Source organism: Leopardus geoffroyi, chromosome D1 (genome assembly GCF_018350155.1).
Source record: "Leopardus geoffroyi isolate Oge1 chromosome D1, O.geoffroyi_Oge1_pat1.0, whole genome shotgun sequence".
In the NCBI taxonomy this organism is placed as follows: domain Eukaryota; kingdom Metazoa; phylum Chordata; class Mammalia; order Carnivora; family Felidae; genus Leopardus; species Leopardus geoffroyi.
The window spans coordinates 9,714,651-9,739,777 of NC_059329.1; the positions used below are offsets into that span (position 1 = coordinate 9,714,651).

General features: G+C 51.6%; 2 protein-coding genes across 6 annotated transcripts in view; one reads left to right on the forward strand and one right to left on the reverse strand.

Moving 5' to 3' along the window:
• SIK2 (salt inducible kinase 2) overlaps positions 1–18,985 on the forward strand; it is a 124,154-nt gene extending 105,169 nt beyond the window's left edge. For 3 of the 4 annotated variants that reach the window (XM_045482754.1, XM_045482756.1, XM_045482758.1), the window contains 8 exons: positions 1,565–1,729; positions 9,367–9,595; positions 10,087–10,371; positions 10,502–10,665; positions 11,655–11,765; positions 12,486–12,577; positions 13,201–16,411; positions 17,115–18,985. In XM_045482754.1, the coding sequence (XP_045338710.1) occupies positions 1,565–1,729; positions 9,367–9,595; positions 10,087–10,371; positions 10,502–10,665; positions 11,655–11,765; positions 12,486–12,577; positions 13,201–13,825 (1,671 nt within the window). In that variant the 3' untranslated portion in view covers positions 13,826–16,411; positions 17,115–18,985. The remainder of the gene's footprint in view (positions 1–1,564; positions 1,730–9,366; positions 9,596–10,086; positions 10,372–10,501; positions 10,666–11,654; positions 11,766–12,485; positions 12,578–13,200; positions 16,412–17,114) is intronic. The other variant, XM_045482755.1, reaches the window with a different exon arrangement.
• The window catches only part of PPP2R1B (protein phosphatase 2 scaffold subunit Abeta), a 32,793-nt gene continuing 23,925 nt past the window's right edge, over positions 16,260–25,127 (reverse strand). Inside the window, exons 15-17 of one of the 2 annotated variants that reach the window (XM_045482759.1) lie at positions 24,170–24,294; positions 17,156–17,233; positions 16,260–16,404 (exon numbers count right to left, since the gene is read on the reverse strand). In XM_045482759.1, the coding sequence (XP_045338715.1) occupies positions 16,312–16,404; positions 17,156–17,233; positions 24,170–24,294 (296 nt within the window). In that variant the 3' untranslated portion in view covers positions 16,260–16,311. Of the gene's footprint in view, positions 16,405–17,155; positions 17,257–24,169; positions 24,295–25,127 lie in introns of both variants that reach the window. The other variant, XM_045482760.1, reaches the window with a different exon arrangement.

The window sequence follows — 25,127 nt, forward strand, 5'->3', positions numbered from 1 at the left end:
AGGTCATGATCTCACAGTTCGTGGGTTTGAGCCCCATGGCAGGCTCTGAGCTATCATTTATGAACTATCAGCTCAGAGCCTGGAGCCTGCTACAGATACTGTGTCTCCCTCCTCTCTGCCCCTCCCCTGCTTGTGCTTTCTCTCTCTCTCTCTCTCAAGAATAAATAAGCATTTAAAAAGAAAAAAAAAAACTTTTAAAGGAAGGAGAAAGGCAGAATTGACATCACTGACTGAAAGACCTTACATGTTACCTTTTACACTCCTGATGTCACTGTGAAATAGCAATTGTGCCCTCTTATACAGGTGAAGGAAATAGGATTCAGAGAGGTTAGGTAACCTGATAATGTTCACACAGTGAGGAATGGAGCAAGGAATCAAACCCAGGCCTCTGGAAGAGAGAAGCTAAAATTACACCATGTTGTTCCTTTTTATTTGTTTGAAGTTAAAACTCATCACCCTAAGTCCCTTCAAGTGTATAGCAGAGAAAAGGGTTGTTCCTCTGCCTTTTGGACACTAATGTGATGATTGTTTCCTTAACCATTTGGCAGTGTCTGTTACATTCAAAAGTCTTCAAAAAAATTATTCTGCTAATTTTAAAGAGATGGGAGGGTAGGATTATCCAGTAGTTTCATCTTTAAAATCAATTCGTGCCAATTGTCATAAAGAAAGATTCTCTGGGGGCGCCTGGGTTCTCTGGGGGCTCAGTCGGTTCAGAGTCCAACTGTTGATTTCACCTCAGGGTCATGGGATAGAGAGCCCCGTGTCGGGCTCCGTGCTGAGTGTGGAATTTGCCTAAGATTATGTGTGTGTGTGTCTCTCTAAAATAAAAAAAAATAAAAAAAAGAAGAAGCAAGATTCTCTGTTGTATGACGTTCTGAAAGAAGAGTTCATCATGCTTGTTTACTTGGAGTTCTTAACAGAGGAGACATGAAAATGGGCTTAAATCCATCCAGAGCTTTCTATAGTAGGTTGACTTGCGGAAGATAAGCTGCTCAGCAAGAAGCATCTCTCCTTCCACTGGGCCAACAGGCTGTGTTCAGGCCGCACATCTCCTTGGAAGGGGGACACTCCCGTCACCACCAAGTAGCTGCCACTTCTCTTTTCTTCCTCTGCACACATACCCTTGTCAGGAAATACATAACCATCTCACCCCACCAGCGTGTGTGGGTGTGCGGGTGTGTACCTACCCCTGGTTCGGTTTTGAGCTCCTAGACACAGGGGCTTCTCTCTTTATAATTTTCGCATAGTGATGCACTGAGGACATAGACCGCCTGTGTTTGCTGAGTTAAGAAACAGAGCATTCTTAGCTTCTGTACAGAGACCAGCTTCCTTGTCATCTGTGTGATAGGCACCTCCCTGTGGAACAGGAACGAAACGTGTAGAGCAATTCCCTGAGACTGCTTCAAATCAGTACCTGTACCACGTACATGTTTCATCAAATTGTTTCTGGGGTTCCAACTACTTATTCTTCCGTTGTACCCGGAAGAGTTATCTTATTCCAAGAATCTTGTATATTTGTGTAGAAAGTATTAATGTTCCCAAACTGCTCTTGCCATATTTTCAGGCCCAAACTGTGGGGCTCCCGGTGACCGTGCACTCCCCAAACGTGCGGCTGATGCGGTCTGCCCTCCTCCCTCCCGCATCCAACGTGGAGGCCTTTTCATTCCCAGCGTCCAGCTGTCAGGCAGAAGCAGCCTTTATGGAAGAAGAATGTGTTGACACACCAAAGGTACGAGCGTGTTTGGGAGACTCTGAGCTCGCAGTTGGACCGGGACTTCAGTTTCATCCCCGAGTGTTGTACTTTGGCTTTGGTGACCTTTGTCATTTCCTCAAGTCACTCAGGAGTGTTGTTTTTTTTGCAGAAATGGGAGAAAAATATCTAGGCCGAACTTGGCTCTCATTGCGGTCTTACTGTTATGGCTGTTGCGTAACTTGTCAGACCTTATATGTACTTTCCAAAATCCTTCTTTCTCTTTCCTTAAGCAGTACCTTCCCTCTTCAGGTTTCTAGATCCCTCATAGATATGGGATTTTTTTTTTTTTTTTTTTTTTTTTTTACAAATTGTAATTCTGAAAACAGAAATATAATTACTGTGTTGAACTTCCATCTGTGTTATTATTAACTCTTTACTGCTGCATGCGCTGTAGCTGCAAAATAATGGGCCACCTTTTTTGGACCAGCATTTTCTTTGTCTTGTTTGAATATGTTTAAATGAGGTATGTTTATCCTTGTGTGCTGAATGAAGTTGGCTTTTAATACATAGAAGATGACAGCTTCTGTCATTTGATGGATGCTTACTTAACTTTTTTTTTTTTTTTAACTTTTTTTTTTAACGTTTATTTATTTTTGGGACAGAGAGAGACAGAGCATGAACAGGGGAGGGGCAGAGAGAGAGGGAGACACAAAATCGGAAACAGGCTCCAGGCTCTGAGCCATCAGCCCAGAGCCTGATGCGGGGCTTGAACTCACGGACCACGAGATCGTGACCTGGCTGAAGTCGGACGCTTAACCAACTGCACCACCCAGGCGCCCCTTAACTTTTTTTTTTAAGTTTGTTTATTCTAAGAGAGAGAGAGAACACAGCAGGGGCAGAGAGGGAGAGGAGAGAGAGAATCCCAAGCAGCCTCTACACTGTCAGTGCAGAGCCCAGTGTGGGGCTTGAACTCATTAAACACAAGATCATGACCTGAGCCAAAACCAAGAGTCAGATGCTTAACCAACTGAGCCACCCAGGCACCCCTTATTTCACTTCTAATATGCGTTTTATATACTGAGCATCAAGTGATGTCCAGAGGATCGTATTAATGGGCAGATCTTGGAACATAGGTGTTGGAGTATGTTCTAAGTAGACTCGGTATTTTCCTAGCCGTGTAAACTTGGGCAGGTGACTAACTTCTTTGAACCTCTGTTCTTCGTAAAATGAGAACACCAATTCTTGTGAGACTCTTGTGAGGATTAATTGAGATAATGTGTATGAGATTGTGAGCATACTGTAAATACTCAATATTATTTGTTTCCTATCTTTTAAGCCTCTTGAGTTAATGAAAAGATAACTCACATGAATTCTGCCTCCATTTCATAGTCTAGCAGAAGAGACACGATGCAGAGCTAAAGACAAAGTACCAGGTGCTGAATACATCGATAAAATGTAATTGTTCCCTTAGATACCTAAATCAAAATGCTGCACAACTGGAAAAAGTTAGGGGGGCTTGCTTTTAGCTAGTTTGACCAGGACAGTCCAGGTGAACTATCAGAGCTGGGAATTGAGGGATGGGATGGAATAGGGGTGGATGGCATCTGGGTGGAGGGAAGAGTCTGAGCAAGCAAATGTCAGGAAAGCTGAGGTGCATACGAGAGCAGTAGCTCAGTGTGTGTGTGAGGAAAAGCACATGTGAAGGGGAGTTGTATGAAATAAGGACCAGTAGCTTAGCTTTGAATGTCAAGCCCAAGAATGTAGGCTTTTTCTCTAGGCCAAATCCATATTGTGCCTCAGAAATCATCCTGGAAGGTACATAGCCTGCATTTGATGGGGACAGGGACAGTGGAAGCTTAGAGCAGGTGTCCAGAGAGGACGTGTTGAAGGCCAGGACTGTTAGCGCTCAAGGAACTATAGAAGAGGGGATGGTATGAATGAGATTGTGCAGCTAAAATTGATAGAATATTATGGTCCAGGAAAAAGATGTCCAGACTCATAACGGTATTTTGAGCCTAGGTGATTGGGAGGGTAAGTGCCATTTTCAGAAACCAGGATCTCTGGAGGTAGAGCCGATTCAGATGTTAGATCACGTGTCTAGCTAAACCATAGACCAGGCAGCTTGAGGCGAGGCTGCGCGAGCAGGTGTTAGCTGCTGACTGTGAGTTACAGTCCCTGTCTCTGAGGACGAGGCCACTTCCTGCGGACAGTCTATTTTCTCCGCCGGTGATTGCCTAGAATGTCCAATAACCTCATCAGCTTCTGTGTTCTCACCTGGAAATTTAGCCATAAATTGGGACAACATAATTCACTTATTTGTAAGATCTAATTCCCTTGAAAAAATTAAAATGCAGCCTGCTAAAAGCTTATCTGTGAGGGCATCAGGCCTGAAACACAGATTGGGCACTGTCTGCTGTGGTATATAGGGCAAGCTATTTTTAAAGCTTGTGATTGTTCCCGTAACTAGGAAACAGACAGGAAATGAATGATTTTGTGAAAGATAAAGACAGTAGCTAGATGGTGTATTTGCATTGGTAGGAAGAGCAGTGCTACCCTGGCACTTAGCCAGGCCAGAGACATCCCCTGGTCTTCTTTGTGGACCATTTCGTTTATGTCAGCAAAAACGCTTGTGCCCTCTTCCCTCCCTAGGACCTCTTTTTTGGTGGCCCATCAGTAAGTGCACACACACAAAGCTGTCAGAGCTGTGGCTCCTTTGTGGTTCCTGTTACTTCCTACTCATTCACTGGGCCGCCCATTTTTTGTCTCCTAAAAGATGCTTCATAAATGCATGTATTGTTCATTCATTTCTGCTCGCAGTTGCTGGCAGATACTGTCCATCACAGAGACTTCACCTCTCCCTTTCTCCCAGAAGTCTTTAAAAGTGTCAGTAAAATCCCTTAGGGAGTCTGCACTGAAACATTGGTTTGGGGCTCCTGCAAAAAACACCCCCTTTTTGAGACAGTCACCCAACTCCGAGCAGTAGCTGAGAGCCCCAGATGACACAGAGACCATCGAGGGGCAGGTGCACAAACCTTGTGGGGCCACCTTTCTCTTTTAAGGGTTTCTTTGAAAAGAATCCATTTCTTTCCAGTTTTATTGGGAACTAATAGGCCTGCATCACTGTGTAAGCTTAAGGTGTATACACGATGGTTGATTTACATGTGTTGGTAAACAATCGCCGCAGTAGGGTCAGCTGACATCCCTCTTCTCATACAGATGCAACAAAAAGAAAAGAAAAAATAGAAAAAACTCTCCTTTTCATGAGAACTCTTAGGATTTATACTCTCTTAAAACTTTCCTGTCTATCCTACAGCAGTATTAGCTGTGGCCATTGTGCTGTGCACCACACCTCTGCTACTTACCTTACAGCTGCAAGTTTGTGCCTTTTGACCCGCCTCCTCCAAGCCCCCCTCCCCCCTCCGCCTCTGGTAACCACAAGTCTTATCTCTGTTTCTGTGAGTATGGTTTTGTTCTTTTGGTTTTTTTCAATTCCACATCTAAGTGAGATCATATAGCATTGTCTTGCTCTGACTTATTTCACCTACTGTAATGCCTTCAAGGTCCATCCATAGTGTTAAGTGGTAGGGTCTCCTTGGTTTTTCATGGCTGAATAATACTTCATTATTATTATTAGGGGTATATAGATACATACGTATGTGACTTCTTTGTCCGTTCATCCATTGATGGACACTTAGGTTGTTGCCAATCTTGGCTTTGGTGAATAGTGGTTCTGTGAACGCAGGAGTGCAAATACCTTTCTGAGTTAGTGTTTTCATTTCCTTTCTATATGGGAATAATGAGTTTTACACACACACACACATACACACACGTGCGCGCTTTTTAGTCACTTTTAACATTGTATTAGACATTATAATAAAAGGATTTCCCAGGCTCCGTCATAACTGGGTAGCCACACTTGGAAAATGCAAGTGTCCCAGGTCTGTTTACTCTGTTGAGGTCTGCAAAGGACATGCCTCTAAGGCTCTGTAAGACGATTACCTTTTAAGTTCTGAACTTGAACTTTTGATTTATAAGTGAAAAAATAAAACCAGTCAGAATCATACATGGAAAATTCACAGAGGGATAAAGAAAAAAATTATTCACGATCCCACTACCCAAAGATAGGCATATTCTAGCATCTTCTCTAAGAGTGGATCACAGATGGGCGGATGGGTGAGTGGAGGGTGTCTTAGTAGGTAGACTTGTTAAAACAAAATTATATTGTTATATGTAATTTTGTATCTTGTTTTTACATAATATAACATCATGAACATTTTTCCCATATCATGCAATCTGAAAACATAACACTGGCCTAATACACTGTATTAGATGTACCCTTATTTACTATTTTTGGACATCAGGTACTTTCATTTGTTTTGTATCCTCAAATGTGCTTCAGGTGAATATCCTTGTGTCTAAATCTTTGACTATACCTCTGATTATTTCCTTAGGATAAGTTTCTAGAACCGGTTATCTTCCTCACTTGGTTATTTGTTTAAATTGCTTCAAGATGGTAAAAAATATTTTCAAAGAAAATGGTATAGTTCTCTTCTCATGCTTTTAAAATTTTTATTGTTATAAAGTATTCTCTTTTGGTCGGGAAATCATAACAACAGATAGAATATTTTAGTTCATCCCCCCCCCCCCCCCCCCCCCCGCAAACAGCCGTCTTACACATGAGAAAAATTGAGCTTTACCGAAGTTGAACAACATGCCAATAAGTGACAGAGCTGAAGTTTGAGCCTGCATCTCAGTACACGCCCAGCTGTCCTGGCCCTGATGATGCACGTGAGACAAGACACATTGTCAGCCTCCAGGTCCACTGGCTACTATTGTGCACTGGTCTCCTGTCTGCCCAGGCCATCATAACAAAATAACCCAGGCCGGGGGTGCTTAGACAACAGAAATATATTTTCGCACAGTTCTGGAGGCTGGAAGTTGAAGACCAAGGTTCTGACCAATTTTATTTCCAGTCTCTTACAGAAGGCCACCTTCTCTCTCTGTCCTCCCATGGCCAGTCCTCTGTGCTCACATGGGGGGAGAGAGAGTGCGCAAGCAAGAGCTCGCACATGGGAGCTTTCTGGTATCTTTCCTCATAAGGACGCTAATGCCACCAGGTCAGGGCCCCACCCTTAGGACCGCCCTAGAGACTACACCTGCAGATAGCACCTCAGTGGAGGTCAGGGCTTCCATATGTGAATCTGGCACACGGGTATGGGGTGGGGGGCAGTTGAGACACAAACATTCAGTACATAACAGTCTACCGGTCTTTTGTGCTAGAATCGTGTGTTGTGCTGGACTTGGGTGTTACCAGTTAGTGGTAGAGTTTCTGAGAGTTTGACTCCTACATGAGTACTGCCTGTTGGAGTGTGGTCTCTCACTCATGTGATCCATTGTGCTTTAAGGAAAGACAAAAACAGTGTATTGGAAAATGTCCATTTCACTCATGTATTTCGGAGTCCTAAAATTTTCCGTTAGCCTAGATTATTTCCTAGTGCAAAAAATCTTACTTCTAGTAGCTTAGGTCACCTAGGTAGATCAGCCCACTATTTCAATCACAAGGGCCTAGGGCTCAATTTGTTGTATCAGACCCCTGGTAAATTGGCAGGCAAGGATGGTGTGATTATCACCCGTTTCAGGAAATGAACTTCTAGCTGAAGGTGTTTCACACCTAGGAACTATGTATGAGTGCCCTCCTCCCTCTCCTGACAGTGCTTTCTGATTGGTCATCATCAAACAGCATCTGAAAAATCAGAACCAGGCCATTATTTTCCAGGATGAAATTGAATTAAGAAATGTTTTTAAATGAAAGATATCATTCCTGTTGTAGTCTAGGTAAGGAGATAATTTATAAGCAGACAATTTAAGAAAAGAACATAAATTTAGGGGAACTGCAAGGTCTTTTGAGTGCTCCGGAAAAGATGACTTTTCTCTCTTAAGGAAAAAATCCAACCTGGTTGCAAGGCTATACTGCAAGAAAGATCTGATAAAATTTTGACAGGTTTCTGTAAGTGTAAAGATGCTCAGTAGATATTTACTTAATAAGTCTTTTCTCTGTTGCTTTCTTCATTTCTAAATCATCCTTGGCTATTTTTAGAAAACTGTATTTGTAGTTAAGGAACGTCGAGGTATGAGTGTAAGTTCCCAAAGAGCCATTCTTTCCTACAAGGAAACTCCTGAGTGTGTCAAAAAAAAAAAAAAAGGGAACACTTACCTAGGGAAGGGCCAAAGGGAGCTTAAAGAGTCACTGGCCAGATGTCAGAGTTTTTTGTTTGCTGGTGCCTTGTGGAGAAGATTGGTCTTAGTGTAGGAAGAATGCATCTACCACTCTTCCTTTTAAATGACCACTTGTCGCTTTAAAACCCTGTCATGCATTAGCCACCTTGTCCAAGTAACGGCTATGGCCCCAGAGCAGTTTTTGTGGAATAACTGTCCCCTCCCCCAAGCAAACAAAGATCTGAGTCACCCACAGTCTCCCTCTCCAAATAAAGGGCCTTGCAGTGGCTTCAGATTGGTTGCCATAAGAGGAAAGTTTTTCCTGTGTCTGGCACTGGGATGTCCCACGTCACCTCTCACATACATGAGCTGCTCGGGCTTCCAAAGGAAACAATAGCTCTGCCCAGTGTGTTCCAGGTGGAGGCAGCGCTTAGAACTCAGCGGCTTGTGACCGGCTGTTCCTGAGCAGCTATTCAGAGGGGAAAACGGATTGATTTCCACAGGGGAGTAGTTACAGTAATGAAGTAAATAATTGCCTCCTCACTGGGGCTTTTACCGCCAGGAAAGCTGGCAACCCCAAGTCCCCTCTGTCTGCTGGTTCCGCCTGCCCCAGGCGGTTTGCCGGGCTGCCGTGGAGGGCCGAGTTCTCGCTCGCTCCGGGGCTGTGCTGAGCTCACCCCCGTGGGGTACAAGCTCTAGATGCTGTGTGCATTGCTGGAGGAGAGAGAATTCGCTGCCCTGGTGCTCATTAACCTCTGCTGGAATTTCGGGGCTCTGAGTCATTTGTTATTCTATAAGGGAAGACTTGGGCTCTTTGCCATTGCACTTTTTTTTCTCGATCCTTTTTGTGGTATCAGTCTGTCTTGAAAGAATTCTTTTTTCCACTCCCCAGGCACAGAGAACCAATTAAAGACTAAATCAAATGGGCAGGTACTTAAATTATGAACATAAAAATATATCTAGAACCTTCCAGAATTTTTTGTGGTTGACAATTAAAAGAATGGCAATGACTACTCTTTTTTTCTTAGCTATGAGCCATGCAGGTTTCTTGTTTTTTATCTCTTCCTCCTCCTCATCGTTTCCCTTATTTAAAAAAAAATAATAATAACTGGTAGGCCTCAAGCTAATATACCCGTGCTCATCTGGAAGCCACTAAAAAAACTGTTGATTGTAATAATGATGACTAACAGAAACTTGGGGGGTAGTGCCGGTTCGGGCCATAAAGGGCTTCTGTCTCTGAGCTCTGCAGCTGACATGCCCTAACTCCTCACGTACATGTTGTCATGAGCAGCAGATCTGTGCATTTTTAATATTTTACTTAATTTCTAGTGCCCCAAGTCTTGCCATTTTTTTCCTGTGTGGTTCGTTGTGTTTTTTTTGTTTTGTTTTTTTGTTTTTTTGTTTTTGACGTCTCAGCAGAGCAGCAACTGATAGTTTCTCGTCACGCCAACATTTAGGTTAATGGCTGCCTGCTGGACCCTGTGCCTCCCGTCCTCGTGAGGAAGGGGTGCCAGTCGTTGCCCAGCAACATGATGGAGACGTCTATCGATGAGGGGCTGGAGACGGAGGGGGAGGCTGAGGAAGACCCCAGCCAGGCCTTCGACGCGTTCCAGTCCACGCGCGGTGGGCAGAGACGGCACACTCTGTCAGAAGTGACCAATCAGCTGGTCGTGGTGCCTGGTTCAGGTAGGCTATCAGTAGGCGCCGGGTGAGTCTTCCCAGCCCGAACCCTGCTCGTCTCCCAAGAAATCGCAGTGACCCCACCACTCAGGATGCTGCCTACGCCTTAGTCCTTTACGGAGCAGGCTCAGCGGGCTGTAGAATTAGGCCTGGTCAGCAGCCGCAAAGAGTCAAGTGAAATACGTCTGAGCCGGTCCCCAGCTGCCGAGATTCACGTGAGCGCGGTGCGATCCATCAAGGACTCTGGCCTCTCTGGGGTGTCAGAGATCTTACGGGCACACACCCCACTAAATTCGAAGCTGATTAAATTGACATGGAAAAAGTTTCTGGAAGAGTGTTTTGGGTGGAGATGGGAGACTAAGAATGTCGGAACTGTGCAAACTCAAGCTAGTTGTGCTTTGTATTCCATGTTCAAAGAAGGCACTGTTTGCTGCTGGCCATATATCGTTTGGTTTGGTCTTTTTTTTTTTTTTTTTTTTCTTTTTTTTCTCTTAAAGGGAAAATTTTCTCCATGAGTGACAACCCCTCCCTTGACAGTGTGGACTCTGAGTATGAGATGGGGTCTGTTCAGAGGGACCTGAACTTTCTGGAGGACAACCCTTCCCTTAAGGACATCATGTTAGCCAATCAGCCGTCCCCACGCATGACCTCTCCCTTCATCAGCCTGAGACCTGCCAACCCAGCCATGCAGGCTTTGAGCTCCCAGAAGCGAGAGGCTCACAACAGGTCACCAGTGAGCTTCAGAGAGGGCCGCAGGGCGTCGGATACCTCCCTCACCCAAGGTGACTGGGGCTCGTAAAACTCTCCTGTGGCAGGACTTGAGGGGGTTTGTGGCTACGTTGGTTTCACACGTCTCATCACTGGAAGGCCTTGTGTTGTATTTCAATGTCTGGTCATCGTTCTTTCTTTCAGGAATTGTGGCATTTAGACAACATCTTCAGAATCTGGCTAGAACCAAAGGAATCCTAGAGTTGAACAAAGTGCAGCTGCTGTATGAACAGCTAGGGCCAGAGGCAGACCAGGACTTGGCCCCAGCGGCACCCCAGCTCCAGGACCTTGCTGGCGCTTGCCCTCAGGTGGGTGCCCCAGGCCCCTCCCACGGGGGCTCTATGAGGATGAGGCAGGAGTGTGTCCTGAAGGGTGTGTCGTTTCATTTAGAAGATCGATTCCAGTCCCGGAGCAAACAGGTCGTTTTGGAGAACTCACAGCCCAGAACCTTTCCTTGTTGCTGCCACCTGCCACTGACAGGCTAGACGCACCCCCGCTGGCCCAGGTGACGACTGCCCTAAGGAGGTGTAGAGTCTCAAGCTATGTTTGGTTCATATGGCAGATGTTATATGAACGACTTCTTACAGTGTCCCTTGAGCTCCCCTCCCCCACGCCTACACACAAAAACAGTAACTCACATGAATGTGAAGTTTCTGGCCATTGCTTTTTTTTTTTTAAGTTTATTTATTTTGAGAGAGAGAGAGAGAGAGAGAGAGAATGTGTGTGTGAGAGAGCAGGGGAAGGGCAGAGAGAGAGGGAGAGAGAATCCGAGGCAGGCTCTGCACTGTCAGCCCAGAGGCTGATGTGGGGCTCGAACTCACGAACCCTGAGATCATGACGTCAGCCAAAACCAAGAGTCCAACGCTTCAACTGACTGAACCACTCAGGCTCCCATGCCATTACTTTTGATGCCACTTCATTAAATATTTTAAGTGGATTATTTATGCTAAAAATACCAAAAAATATTGCTGTTTACCCAATAAATTTTAGTTTGCGCCTATTTTCGGTGCATCACGGGTATTACAGCATTCAATGGCCACGTGAATATACCGGCCTGTTGCTGGCGGGCGCCTTCGCCACAGTCCTGACTGGGTAATCGTCTACTACAGATGATAAATGGATACCTTTTTTTGCCAAGTGATTAACCTTCAGCCTACTAGTTACATACAAAGCGTTAGGTATTAAGTCTGACAGAGTTGGAGTTCCTGTCGGACATTGGCCAAGGTGCTTAAACACAGAACTAAAACTTTCTCCCACATGGAGAATTGAAAATATTTCCATCCCCCTTGCTCCTCAGGAGGAAGTTTCTCAGCAGCAGAAAACGGTCTCCACTGTCCCCAGCAGTGTGCGTCCTCAGCTGTCCCCACGGCAAAGCCTGGAGGCCCAGTACCTACAGCACAGACTCCAGGTGCGACGTTCCCCTTGTTTCTGCCGCTCACTATGCTCGCCCAGAATCTGCTTTGCAGCACAGCAGAAACCTGTTTTGCTTGGTGACTTTTCAGGGGAGATGCTGTATTGTCTATAGGCTGGTAGATGGACTCTGAATCTGTAGTTGCTAGAAACCTGTTCAGACTTAGCCTCGTGCTTGTATTGACAGCAGAAAAGGATTTGTCCTCAGGCTCCAGGCAAGAATCAGGCCACCGGTAGGAGTCAGAAACCCGGTTCCTTTGCTCCTAATGGTATGCATCGTAGTGAGTAATAGAAATCTCAGGCCAACAAAATTTTAGTATCAGTTCTGTGCATTAATGCCTGAAAATCTTTAAAATTGATACACAAAGATCCCAGTTTATTCAGCAGGCACTAAGATCTTGGCTGTCAACATTTAACTCAACCTTTTCAGTTTTAAATCTCCACGACCCTTACAGTTCTAGAGGACTCTTAGAAATGGAAAAGCCACACTGGTCAAGCGGACACCACACAGGCCTGCTGGTGCAGGGCCACTGGGCCGCATGTTTCCCCGCCCCGGGTCTCAGGGAGGCAGTGTCTGTGCCCTTATTACCCTGCGCAGATTCTGGAGGACACGGTTGACTTCGTCCTCTGGGCAACTCCGGGCAAGCGTACCGTGTGGTCACTGCATCCTGGGTGACATCATAGTGTCGTGCTCCTAATTCTTTTTCTGCTCTTCCAGAAGCCCAGCCTTCTGTCCAAAGCCCAGAACACCTGTCAGCTTTATTGTAAGGAAGCCCCGCGGAGCCTGGAACAGCAGCTGCAGGAACACAGGTGAGACAGGGAGGTCGCTGGAGGTGTCGTCCTTCCCCGCCGGGATGGCATTTGCCTCTGCTAAGTAGAAAATAGGTTTCAAGAAGTGATGACTGAGCTAGATGTTCCAGTGTCCCGGGATACTGGCGGCAGGAGACGGCGGCCGAAGTGTGCTGTTTCCTTACCCTTTCGGGTTTGAATAGACCTAAGCTTTCAGAATATGTGACCTAAAGCAGTTTGAGTGGGTTATACTTCATCGCCCCGGGTGGTAATCCGTGCCCTCACGCCTGACCAGGAGTCACCCTAATCTGTCAACCTGCAGCTGCCCCCAGAGGCCAGCTGGGTGGGGAACCCCCCACCCCCACTTTGAAACACCCCAGGTGGGCAAGGTGCCTCTTGCTTCACGGGGAGAAAAGCTCAGTCTTAGACAAAAAGTGTGTGCACTTCAACACTGAGGGATCAGGATCGGGGGACAGAAAGTTAGGAGGTAGAAGAAACCAAACAGTCGGTTCCTGTCCCGTTTTTTTCCTGCGCGGACAACAGAAGCGGGAGGGACGGAAGCGAATGACTGATCCTGGATTTATATTAAAATTGCTATCCCTGAGTAAGATTTAAACTTCTTTCTTTTGCTGTTGCCAATTTAGACTCCACCAGAAGCGACTCTTTCTGCAGAAACAGTCTCAGCTGCAGGCCTATTTTAATCAGATGCAGATAGCGGAGAGCCCGTTCCCGCAGCCCCTTCCCCGCCAGGAGGCGTCTGCGCAGGCGCCGCCGCCCCCGCCCTTCGGCCTGGCCCAGCCTCTGAGCCCCGTCCTGGAACCCGCCCCGGAGCAGATGCAGTACAGCCCCTTCCTCGGCCACCAGTACGAGGACCTGCGGCTGCAGCCCCTGCCCTCCTCGCCCGGGCCCCGGGCCCCTGCGCTGCCCGTGCACCTGCAGCAGCAGCAGCAGCAGCAGCCACCTCCGCCGCCCCCGCCGCCGCCCCCGCAGGCGGGAGCCGCCCCCGCGCCCCTCCGCTTCCCCTATCAGACTTGCGAGCTGCCGGGGGCGGCCTCCCCTGAGCCGGACTATCCCCCGCCCTGTCAGTACCCTATGGATGGAGCCGCACAGAGCGGCCTCCCGGCCCAGGACTGTCCCAGGAGCTCAGGACTGCAGGAGGCCACCTCCAGCTACGACCCCCTGGCTCTCGCCGAGTTCCCTGGACTCTTCGATTGTGAGATGCTGGAGGCTGTGGATCCACAGCACGGGGGCTACGTCCTGGTAAATTAACCTCAGCGCAGGAAGTGAGGCGGGTCAAGTGAGGGAAGAATGTGGATTTCTATTTTTTTTCCAGCCTTTTAAGTGTCAAGCTTACTTTCCTGCCCTCTCCCAAAAGGAGAAAACCACGTTGCCCAACTGGAATCAAGAGGGCCTGGCCAGGCGCGCAGCGCTTCCTCTTGGCTCTGTCTCACCGCGGTCTTGTGGGGCGAGGGGCTGGAACACGTCGGAGCTGAAGCCCGTGCCCTTAGATCAAGTGGAGAAACGCCGGTGGGAGGCGCTGACAGATGTTGTCATGAGACATCCAGACCTAGGTTTCCTGTAGACCTACAGCAGTTCGTTATCGGGGGAAACCTTGGTGAACAGCTGTGTGCCATTAGATCTGGGCAAAACGAAACACACAAAAAATGCAATATATTTTTCACTGAAGCCAAGCGACAGCCCGTCGTGTTCAGGCAGGTCAAGAATACGTAGTGGGATTTGACGCATAGGAAGGAAAATTGTGCTCGGTCACCGAATCCTAAGTTTGAAGCTGCTGATGCAGGTTGTCCCCAAGACCACTGCAAAGCAGGGGGACGTGAGCTTTGTTTCAGGGGCTGCTGAGTGACAGCCGGGACTGAGCCTTGATACTGGCAGTCGTCTCCACCCGGAGCAGTGACTTTCCCCCACCCCCTCCCTTTTCAGAGGTTTCTGGGGCTCCTACTCTGTTACCTGTAGAACCAAGAGACCCACGCAGTGGAGACCGGGGAGCACCGGCCCTGGGCCAGGGGAGGATGGGCTCTTCCCGCAGAGTCTTCTGTGGAGACCGCTGCTCCCGGGCGGTCAGTCTTCAGAGGGCCTTGCGGCTCTTTTAAAATGTAGTCACTACTTTGACTTTATACTCTATGTTGCTAGTAGTTTATGGAGCTTTGTACATTTGGACAGTTTCATGTAGGGCTTAGCAATTCTAAGGACAAGAAAAATGAACTTCGATCTCCCATGTGAAGTGGTAGTGCCGTGCCTTTTTTGCCCAGACTGTGCTTTAATTCTTTCTTTTCTGTAGAAACCAACAGTTTTCCATTTATGTCAAGGCTGAATCCAAAGTCCCTTCGGAGTTTGTTTTCCACCATGTGGGAATCGCGTTCTTCATTTCCTTCAAAGTTTTAACTTGTAATGAAATGTTCAAGTATTACAGCAATATTCAGAACCACAGATGTGTTAACCATCTAGCAGACCATCTGCCAAACACGTTCTAGGACTAGCGAAACGTAACCTTAACCCTTCCAATTCACTCATCAGAGGAAGTCAAAGCTAGATGCACCAGCTGGTTCATTGTGTACCTAGAAGGAGCGAGTAACCACCCAGCGTTACAAACCCAGTGTTCCTGACAGACGGTCGTTTGTCCTGTAGCCCGGCCTGTCCTAGCAGCAGGTGACTGGGCTGAGCACAAAGTGTCACAAAGCACAAAGAGAGACACTACACTGATGCTGCATCTAGAAACACCTTTAAGTTGCCTTTCCTCTTTGTAGTCTGCCCGAGCAGGTGAGAAGCCCCTAGCCCAGTATCAGGGAGGGGCTCTGCAGGGGGGGGGCGGGGTGAGGGTCCGGGGTTAGCAAGAGAGGGTGCGGTGGAGGACTGTTGTTTTTTTGATGGCCACAACTCATGAAAACCCAGGAGGAATGAATTCTGTTCATTCTGTGGATTATTTATTCCTCCTCGTGCTTCAGATTCATGGTTTCGGAAGATAGAGAACATCGTTTCATTTAAGCGATGCTTGTGTTACCATCTCTAACCTGTTTTCAGTCTGCAAAATAAGCCAGTTATGAAACACGGTTTGATTTTAGACTAAAGGATTTTTTTCCGAAATCTACAGAAGCGCTGTAGTATTTGTGAAATTAAAATGCCTTCCGGTCTGAAACTGGGGTCGCAAGAATGGCACTTGGAGGTGGACACAGAGGCCGTGGGCCATGAGCCTGGGAAACCTCTGAGCTGTGGCTGACAGGTGAGGCCGGCCCGGGGGGACAGTCCCAGCAGCCACCAGGCCTGGGAGGCACTCCCCCAGTGAACAGCGTGAACCACTCTGCCGGACCCGTGTCGTAAGCTCCCGTTTGCTTTCCTCATTTCAAGCAGCAATCAATAAATTCCACAACGATCGTCTTGACTGAAATGTAAGCTGGTGAGCGGAGACTGGTGGTGGTCAAGTGTTTTCCCAGCCCCGTGTGATCTGTCCCCTAACTAGTGACCTCTGTACGCTTCCGAGTTTTCACACACACTAAGATGACACGAAGAAGGCTTCGTATTGCTCTGTTTGTGAGGCTTCTTTGAAATCCTCTTTCCAGTCTGTTTCACGTTAGCAGTGTGTGCACTACTGTATAGTAACCATTAGCTTTATTGTCTTGTAAACCAGGCTCCTCTGAAGAGACTTTGGTGAGATGAACGTGAGGTAAAAATGTCATTCGGCAAAAAGTGCAATACGCGTGGTACTTTTATTTTTTATGTTCTTTTTTAATCCAGGGGTATCAGTCTCTGCTTTGGGAGAAATGCACTAGGTCTGCAATTTCCAGCTGGGCAAGTGTGTCTCTGGGATTTACATGCAACTGATATGCTGGTCCCTGTAAGGCAAGTACGCCGTGTTACCACAACAGAAATCCTCCCTTTTAAAGGCCCTGGGGGGCTACACTGACCCCCCACCCCCACCCCCAGCGGGCACTGCCCTCACGGTATCTAGAGAACGGGGCAGAAGGTTCTCGGCAGTGCCCCGTCTCCGCTATCCACTTAACGTCTGGGGCCCATGGAGGAGGACTAAGACCTGGCACCAAGGACCCTGTACCAAACTCTTCCTCCCCCTCGGAAAGACAAAGTCAGACTCCCTCTGTTCCTCAGAACTCAAGCCCGGCTGGGGACTTAGGCTGTTTCCTGAGTCAGGTGGGACAGGGCCTGTGCCCTTCTGGGGAGGAAACGGGCCACTCTCCCGCCACCCCCAGGCCTCTCCCCCTCTGTCCCCACGCTGTCATTAGCACCTCAGGGGGGAGCGGGGGGCACCCGGAATCGGGAAGAAGCGGGTGTATGCAGCCCGGGGGTGCCTGGGGGGCCAACCAGAAACCACGGGGAAGGGCCACCAGCTCAGGGACGTGGATACATCAGATGAGTGGTTTCCTGGGCGGGGCCCTCCCCATCTCTAGGCCGTGGTGCTTAAGTACAGGGGTCGCCGCGCGAGTCCACGGATCACGTTTAAGAGCTTCTGTCAACAGTTACACGTAAGCACCCTTTTGGTTTAGAGGCTGTCCTACTCCAGATCTCTTTCACATTCCTCCTCCTCTAGAGAACGTACAGTGTGTCCTCGGACCCGTGTGGGGGGCTTACCTTGGCCACATCTGTACCCCTCAACCGGGCTATCTCTACTGCCTCCTCGGAAGCCGCCCGAGCCGCGCGCTCTCTCTGTACGTAGACATCAAAGGTAAAAACTGGAGAACAGGTAGTAAGTTGGAGTCATTGTATAGGCAGGAATCTTTGATCACCGTGTTAAGGCTACAAAAACTTCCCAAAACATCTTCAGAAGGGCGAAAGACAAGAGCAGCAGCAGCTGTCCGTGTTTCTGAACTAGACAAAAACCTTTTTTTCATGGACGTACGTCCTCTGCCAGGCGCAGTGTGTGGCCCTGCTCGGCCAGTGGCCCGGAGGGGGTGGGGGCGCAGGCAGGTGTCCTACCCCCACATGGAGCCTCCCGCTCACACCCCACCCTGCAGCCGGGAGCCCTGCCGGTTCCCACCCTGGCCCTCAGCTCCCCTGCGTGAGAACGTGTGTACGTTCATCCAGTACTATCAAGTTAGCTGATAGTAACCAGTCTATCAAGTTAGCTGGACACAGGCTCACCTCCCACAGCTGAGGAAACCAAGGCTCTTCCAAGTTGAGGCGACCTGACAGAGCGAGCAGAGCCCGTGCAGGAGGGGCCAGGACAGGCTCTGGGGTTTTCCAGCTCCTCACGCAGGCTCTTCCCCCACCACCCCCACCGCGGTAGCATTGGACTCTCCTAGTGAGCCCCCAAACAGAGCCCCATCTTAGCAAAGTAGCAGCTGAAGGGGGCTCTGGCCCTGCAACCGGATTCTCCCCTTGGCAGCCGCCTGGCTTCGGGGAAGAGGCGCCTGCAGGGACAGGCTACAGCCCTGGACCCCGTATCCTTCAAGGGCCCGCTTAACCACCGGAGGTCAGACTCCCAGCCCGCATGTCTGGTTCCTTCTAGTCGCATGACGCTCACTTCCTAGAGGAGTAGGAGGAGCGGATGGATGGTGGCAGTGCTCACCCTGCCCTGACGGTGGAGCCTCTGCTCACCCCACCCCCCGGGCTCAGCCCCAGGGAGGCCCTTGGAGAACAATCTGGAAAGCTGCCTGGCCTCGAGGAGGGACCTTACCATTTCTTTACAGGGAAGGTCCGTCAGACACAAGTGCTGATTAGACACTTTGAGGGATGAAAAAAGATAACCCACTCTGAACAGAGGCAGGGTAGGTGGGTGGGTGGGTGGGTAGAGGGGAGCTGTGAAAGAGGAAGTACAAAACAGCACCCTGGAGAAACACGACCCCGGCCTAGGATACGGTCACATGAGCCAACAGCGAAAACCCGGACGGCTGCTGGCTGGGTGATGTGTGTGCCGGTTCAACATCTCCATCAAGGCCATGCGAGTGGCGATGGCTTCCCACTAGGGGTGGAAGAAACCCGCCTTGGCCAAGATCTCCGAAGGGAAAAGAAGCAGAAAGAAAAGGTCCGCTTCTCTTAGGGGACTGCAATTTAAGAAATAAAAGTGATCGAGATATTTGCACTTTGTGGAAAGGGCAAGATTATTTGCTTATTTCTGAAAGGAGGAGGGTTGGTCTTTGGTTTTGTGAAAGAGTTCCTTTTGATAAAAATCTAATTGTAGTTATTTTTTCTGTGTGCTTTTTTTTTAAGTTACTAAGAAAAAATGGTGAGTTCAATAGCTTTGGTATTTTGAGTGCAAATCATAATAGCTCCAATGTGAAAAAATAAAAATCAAAATGTAACCTGTCCCTCACTGTTAGAAAATTGCCTAAAATGCAGTTTAATAAATGATCTTTGTTATCAAATGGTAATTTAAAGGGGGTAATTTTCTGCGAAGAAAATGTACTGTTTTTATGTTTCCAACATAAAATTGAACTAAAATAAAAACAACTTGTTTTCTAAGAGCCTGGGTGATCTGAATGTCAGACGGACGAGATGGGGCCTTTACCTCATCGGGCCTTGAGTGGAATTTATTTGAAGTCTGGAAGGTGGCTGTGTTCCCTGAGCTCTGGTGCCCATTTCAGGCTCCAGAAAAGGACAGCGGATAATATGTTCTCATTGACGTCAGCAGGGTAAATAATACCTTGCTCTGAGATCGCCCGAGTCCATGTCAGCCACTGCAGAAGGCTGGCGGGGACAGGCTGACCACAGCCCGCCGCCTGGGCCGCGCTGCCTGGCTCTCCCGGAGTCTCGGAGACGGAGGCCGGCAGAGGAGGGGGGCGGGCGCCTCGGTCTCCCCCCGTTCAAGCTGCAGAGCAACTGGGGGGAGGGGTGGGGTGCCGCAAGCCCCCGCTGCGAGTCCACAGTGGCCCGTCTCTTGGCCTGAGGAGCCCTCCGCCCGCTGCTGGCGCGCACACCGCCCCGGCGCCCTCCGGTGCTGGAGAGTCCCTTTGCGAGGCACCGCGAGTAGACCCCGAGTGAAAGGGCAGCACAAAATCCTGCTTTCCGGCAGCGAGTTCAACGGGGATTTGGTTTCACTCAAACCGTCGCAGCGGAGCCCATGCTGCAGAACTGAGCTCCCACGCGGGGATCGCCTGCCGTCCGCAGGGGCGGCCACGCACAGCAAGAGAGCAGGGCGCTCTGCGCCCACCTGTTCGGCCCCAGCACCGCATGCAGGTGCTCGTCCTGACCTTGAGAGCTGTTACCCCTGTTGGGCAACCCAAGAACTTGGTGACCCTGAGGTTCAACTGCCTTTTTTTTTTTTAAAGGAAAGCACTCAATTTCCGTAATGGCGTTTTGCAAACTATCCCTTTTCCCACCAAATTTCTCCATCATCCTCGCGTTGCCAAAAACAGCCCAGGGGCACAAGCCAAAATAACAGACCTGCTGGCACAGAGTGACCGAAACCAGCCAGTCGGGCCCCTGACTTAAACATGCTCCAGGACATCCTTCCCTTCTGCAGCCTTTGCGAGCCAAAGTCTTGGCCCACGTGGAGGAGGGAAGCCCCCTCGGGAGAGCTGAACCCCAGGCCCGGTGGGGGCTGGGACTCACCAACACTGCCTGCACTTGCAGAGGGACACGGTGTCTGCAGTCCACTCAACAGCACGCACCTTCGCCACACGTCGGGGCCCTGCCCAGGCACGGAAGGCCTCGCACCCCACCCCCGTGATCCTTCGCAGGCAGACAGACTCCGGTCAAGCTCCGCATCAGGGAGGCTTTGAGTTTCCGACTCAATCTCTCCTTGCTCCTCAAAGAGGAGGAGGAAATAACGAGGCCTGAGATGCTGTAAGGGGACGGGTCTGAGGGTGCCGACCCTCAGGACTGATCCGTTACTGTGCCAGGGCCACTGCGCAGCTGCGAGTGGGGCCCAGCTGAATGGAGGAGGAGGCCCCGAGGCCTTTCCTAGAAGCACACCATGCAGGGGACCCTGAAGTCTCAGGCACCTCCTCAGCATGAGACCCACTGGAGCTGCCCTGGAGTCACCAGAGAAGCCCACATGTTGGGCAGGGTCGTTGTGCCAGCAGAGAGGCCCCAGGGACCGAAGGGCCCGGCCAGGAGAACAGGGCGTCGCTTCCCCAGGCTCACCTGCTGCAGTCCCCACCCCCGACCAGAAAGGCCCTCCAGGCAGAGCGGCGCCTGCCGGGGATAGGGGACATCGGACAGTGCCAGGGACAGCGTGGGAGGTGGCAAGACACCACTGCCAGCCCCGCCAGGGTCCTGAGCGCATCATGGCAAAGGCTCGTTGTTCCCAGGACTAACTCGGGGACACGCACCAGCTGATTGAACTCCTAGCTTTACTGTGAGGGTCAAGGGGGGCCGGGCCCTCCAAGCAGAAAGCCCCTCAACAGCTCGTCATACAGTCTCCCCTCCACCCGTCTTGCTCTTGCTGAGCTCCTCACCCCCAACAGCGGACTCCCACATGGGCGTGGGACACCTGGGAGACCTCGGCACTGGCCAAGGGTGGCTGCCCAATTCGGAGCACCTGCTCCAGGTTGAGAACCGAGAACTTTGGTTCCTGGATTCCTCCACTCTCGGTCATGAGTTCTGGGCAGCACCAGCCACAGGTCCCACAGCCGGACGAGCATCCACGAGAAGCCACATCCCACCCAGAAGAAGGCCTTTGTCATCCACTTGCAACTTTCAGGCCAAGCCCCTGGGCAGAGGGGCAGACGGCCCCAAGCTCCAGCAGTGGGGATGGTGCGAGGAAGAGGCCAGAGCTCCAACCGGCCTCCTGAGCTCCAGTCTCCTGCGTGCGTCCTCCACGCCCAGGCCTCCGGCAACCTCTCCGGGCCTCTTCCCTCCAGGCATCCAGAGCTGAGCTCCTGAGATGGCCCAGGAGGCCCCCAGGCAGCTCTCGGGCGGGGGGCGGGGAATGAGGACAGAACAGGCAGGAGGTTGGCCCCAAGAGCCCAGACAACTGAGCTGCCCGGTGGCCCCACCTCAGGCTAGCCGGAGCTGCCCAGTTCGAGCACGGAAGACAGGCCAGAGGCCAGAGGTCCTCGGGGCCCAGATGACGCGAAGTCTGGGGGAAATCAGGAAAGCTGGGAAAACCACAAGTGGAAACAAGAGCGGAAGGAGAAAGGGGTGCAGGAGGAGGGATCTGTGCCGGACGGACTGCTGGACCGAGGGGAGCGGAGGAAGAGGAGGATTCGGCACGTCGGCGCCCGCAACCATTATCTACGGATGCCTCCCTGGATTTGAGTCTCCAAACCCGGCCGCGTGGAGACCGAATGTCCCTCACAGCTGCTCCTTCCTGCAATAACAAGACTGACATCACTGTTGTCAGGGAAATGGTGTTTTGATTAAAATCATGTGACGGCTACTTTGTGATTCAATAAACAAATCCTGTGTTAACCCTCGCCTGACGGAGGGCAGCCCCATCACCACAGGGCAACCGCAGGGCGACCGGAGAGCGTCCTGGAGGGAAGCCCTGCCCGGCAGGAGGGGGACAGCCCGGCCGCCGCCACTGCCACGACGACCAGGCAGCTGAGTGCACCTGGGGTGGGCCGGGAGCTCGAGGTGGCCACACTGTTCCCTGGCGGGTCCCGCGCGGAGGGGGCACGGGTGACGTCCAGCACAGACATCTGCTCTGCAGGCGCGGGGCCGAGCGGGCACCCTGCGACCAGAGGAACCGAACCGGCTCTGGCCTCGGGCTCCCCTCCCCCGGCCCAGGCGGCAGGGATGCCCCACGGCTCCCACCAGGCCCCAAGGCCGACCCGGGCGGCCAGTGGCACGGACGGCGAGGGAGGGGTTAAGAACAATTTCTGGCTTGCGTTGGATGACTTCCTGGATCACTCACTTGGCTGCCGGCCCCTGACACGCAGGGCTCTGCCTGGCAACACTCAGTTCCTTCCATCTCACCCTCAGGTCATTTTCCTTCAGAGAAACGAAGGCAGGGAAGGCAGGGGGTATTTCTGGGTTCAGTGATCTGCAGCCTCAGCAGCCTCCAATGCCAGGAGACCCCGAAGTAGACAGGACTTGGGGGGAGGCTCACAACCCGCCGACAAACGGAGCCAACGGCACCTCCCGTTTAGGGCCGTGAAGACCGAAGGAGAGTCCGCACAGTTCGCGAGGCCCGAAGTTCAAGGAACGACAGCTAACGCGGCCATCGCGGGGCTGCCAACTTAGCCGAGCAGGTCGGCCACGGCGAGGGCTCCAGCGTCCCACGCTCGGGTCAGACGTGCGCGCTGTATTTATTTAGTGGCACGGCCAGTTGCCCCTGACTTTGTAGGAAAACACCTAACACCTTTCTTCCCAAGCAAGGCTGCGGCGTAGGCCTAAAAATATGTGACTCAGTCGTGCCCCTTCGCTGAAGGCATCTTCCCAAAGGCCAAGTTCCGTGAGACACAAAGGGCCGAGCATTCAGGCGCATGTCGGGGCCCCGCGGCCGGCCGCAGCTGTGAGCGACACTGTCCCCCAGCGCAGCCCGGGGTGCAGCCACCACCACGACAGCTTGGCGGGACAGGGCGGGGCAGGGAGGGGCGGGGGGGGGGGGGCCGCTGCCCGAACCGGGCATGCCTGGCAGCTCCAGCCCACAGGAAATGGAGAACACTCTACGGTGAAGGACCGCAGTTCGGGGCCTGGACAACAGGACCAAATTCTCGTGGCCTCAGTCTACTTAGAACGAGAGAGAAGCCAGGGAGATTCGGAAGGCAAGCTTTCCACGTCAGAATGTTCCCCAAGCAAACCCACCACAGCAGGCATGAGGAGGCCGACGTCTGCCCAACCCACCACACACAGCCCGAGCTCAAGAGCGGGCGGCTGAGGCCTCTGCCCCAACACATGGGGTGGGCACCGCGCGGGTCCAATTACACGCAGGGTTTCCCCTAAATCCAGTGTGAGTGTAGTTCCCTTTCTTAGGGTTTTAATACGCGTTCTCCTCTCTAGCAGACCTGGCTGTAAGAAATAATACACATAACGTACAAAATATGTGTTCGTCGACTGCTGGTGTCGTCGGCAAGGCTTCCGGTCAACAGAAGGCTATCAGTAGCTACGTTTGGAGGGTCCAAAGTTCTATGTGGAGTTTCAACTGTGCAGGGCCGAGGGGGCAGGGTCAGCACCCCAACCCGTGTTGTTCCAAGTCAGCTGGATTTGTGAGCCATACACCACCACGCTCCCAACAAAAAGCCCCAGAGCAGGCGCTGGCACCAGCTTCGATTAATGAGCAGTTACTCTCAAGTTGAAAATTCCCGTATACCTCCCCTCGACAGACATCAACCGGGGCTTGGGGCCCCGACACAGTGCAAGCGACAGACACGGTGCTTCCCTTGAATGGAGAGAACCGCCTGAGAGGAGCCGTAGCAAGTGAGGATGGCCGCCAGTCTCTGAGGGGAGGGGGAACAAGCCGCATCTCCCGAGGCGACTCCACCAACCACCCTGTCCTCTGTGTGAGCCTCGCTGCCTCTGCCGGGGAGGGTGGCCGGGAGGCCTGTGGCCACAGGAGCCCCAGAGCTCTGGAGAGCCCACCCCGCCCCTCAGAAGGAAGGACAAGGAGGAGGGCAACAGGCTTTAAAACCACACTCCGTTGGCCGGAAAAATCAGTCTCCTGAGGAGAATTAAAGGTACCACTGTGCGTCCCCCTGCTGCCGCACCACGCCACGCTGGCCACCCTGCACGCGCACCTGCAGCCCAGCTGTCCGTGGCGCTTACCTTTCCTGGGTCCTCTTCGGGCCCTCTGGCTCTCAGGAAGTGGTTCTTGTCGGCCCCAGGAGCGCTGGGCTCCTCACTGTCCTTCGCAGGGAAGTCGGGCTTCCTCAGCCTCTGGGCCACCACTGGAGACACAGACGGCAGTCCCGTAACCGGCCCTGGGCCCCGCCCGCCAGCACCTCCCAGCCAGGACCCCCTCCCACCCCACCCCACCCCCCGCCGCCCCCAGCTGCCCCAGCACTGCTACGGCCCTGGGGCCCCGGGCCCAGGAAGCACCGCAGAACCTCACTGAAGGTGCCCGTCCCTCAAGGGCCACCGAGCGCCACCCCACGGGGTCTTAGGGTGCCAGCTGGGTGCTCCCCCACACGGCCGTCACTGCCTGCAGAGCCCCGGCCGGACAGAAAAGACCAGGCTCCTCTCAGAAGTGGGAGGGTCAGCTTCAGAGACCTGGAGAAGGGAAGGAGTCGGCTTCACTACCCAGCGAGTCAACTCCGTCCTCCAGAAGACTGCCGTCTCAACCGAACATTATGTAGTTTCCTGGAATCAGGAGGCTCATGGAGGCGAACGGGGAATAGTGGGACCACTGTAGGTATAAAAAGGCCTGGCGCCACAGGAGTGACCGGGAGGGAGGGGCAAGGCCCTAGATGGCAGCGGTGACACAAATCCCAGGGAGACAATCCCATACTGGCACACAAGCACTTCATCCTCAAACTGAGGCGGCGGCTCCTGCTCTCAGGGCTCCAGGCAGAGAGGATGGAGGCGGCTTCAAGAGAAGAGCACGGGGCGGGGGACCAGAGCGTCACAAGCTCAGTACAAGGCAAGAAGGCGGGCCGCGCACCCAGCGAGTTTGGCAACCCTGCCCCGCCATCCCTGGGGGGCCACCGGCACGTGAGTGCTCCAGGAAAGCATCGACTTTCCACTCCGCAGCCACACGGTGACGGGTAATGCCACACCGAGG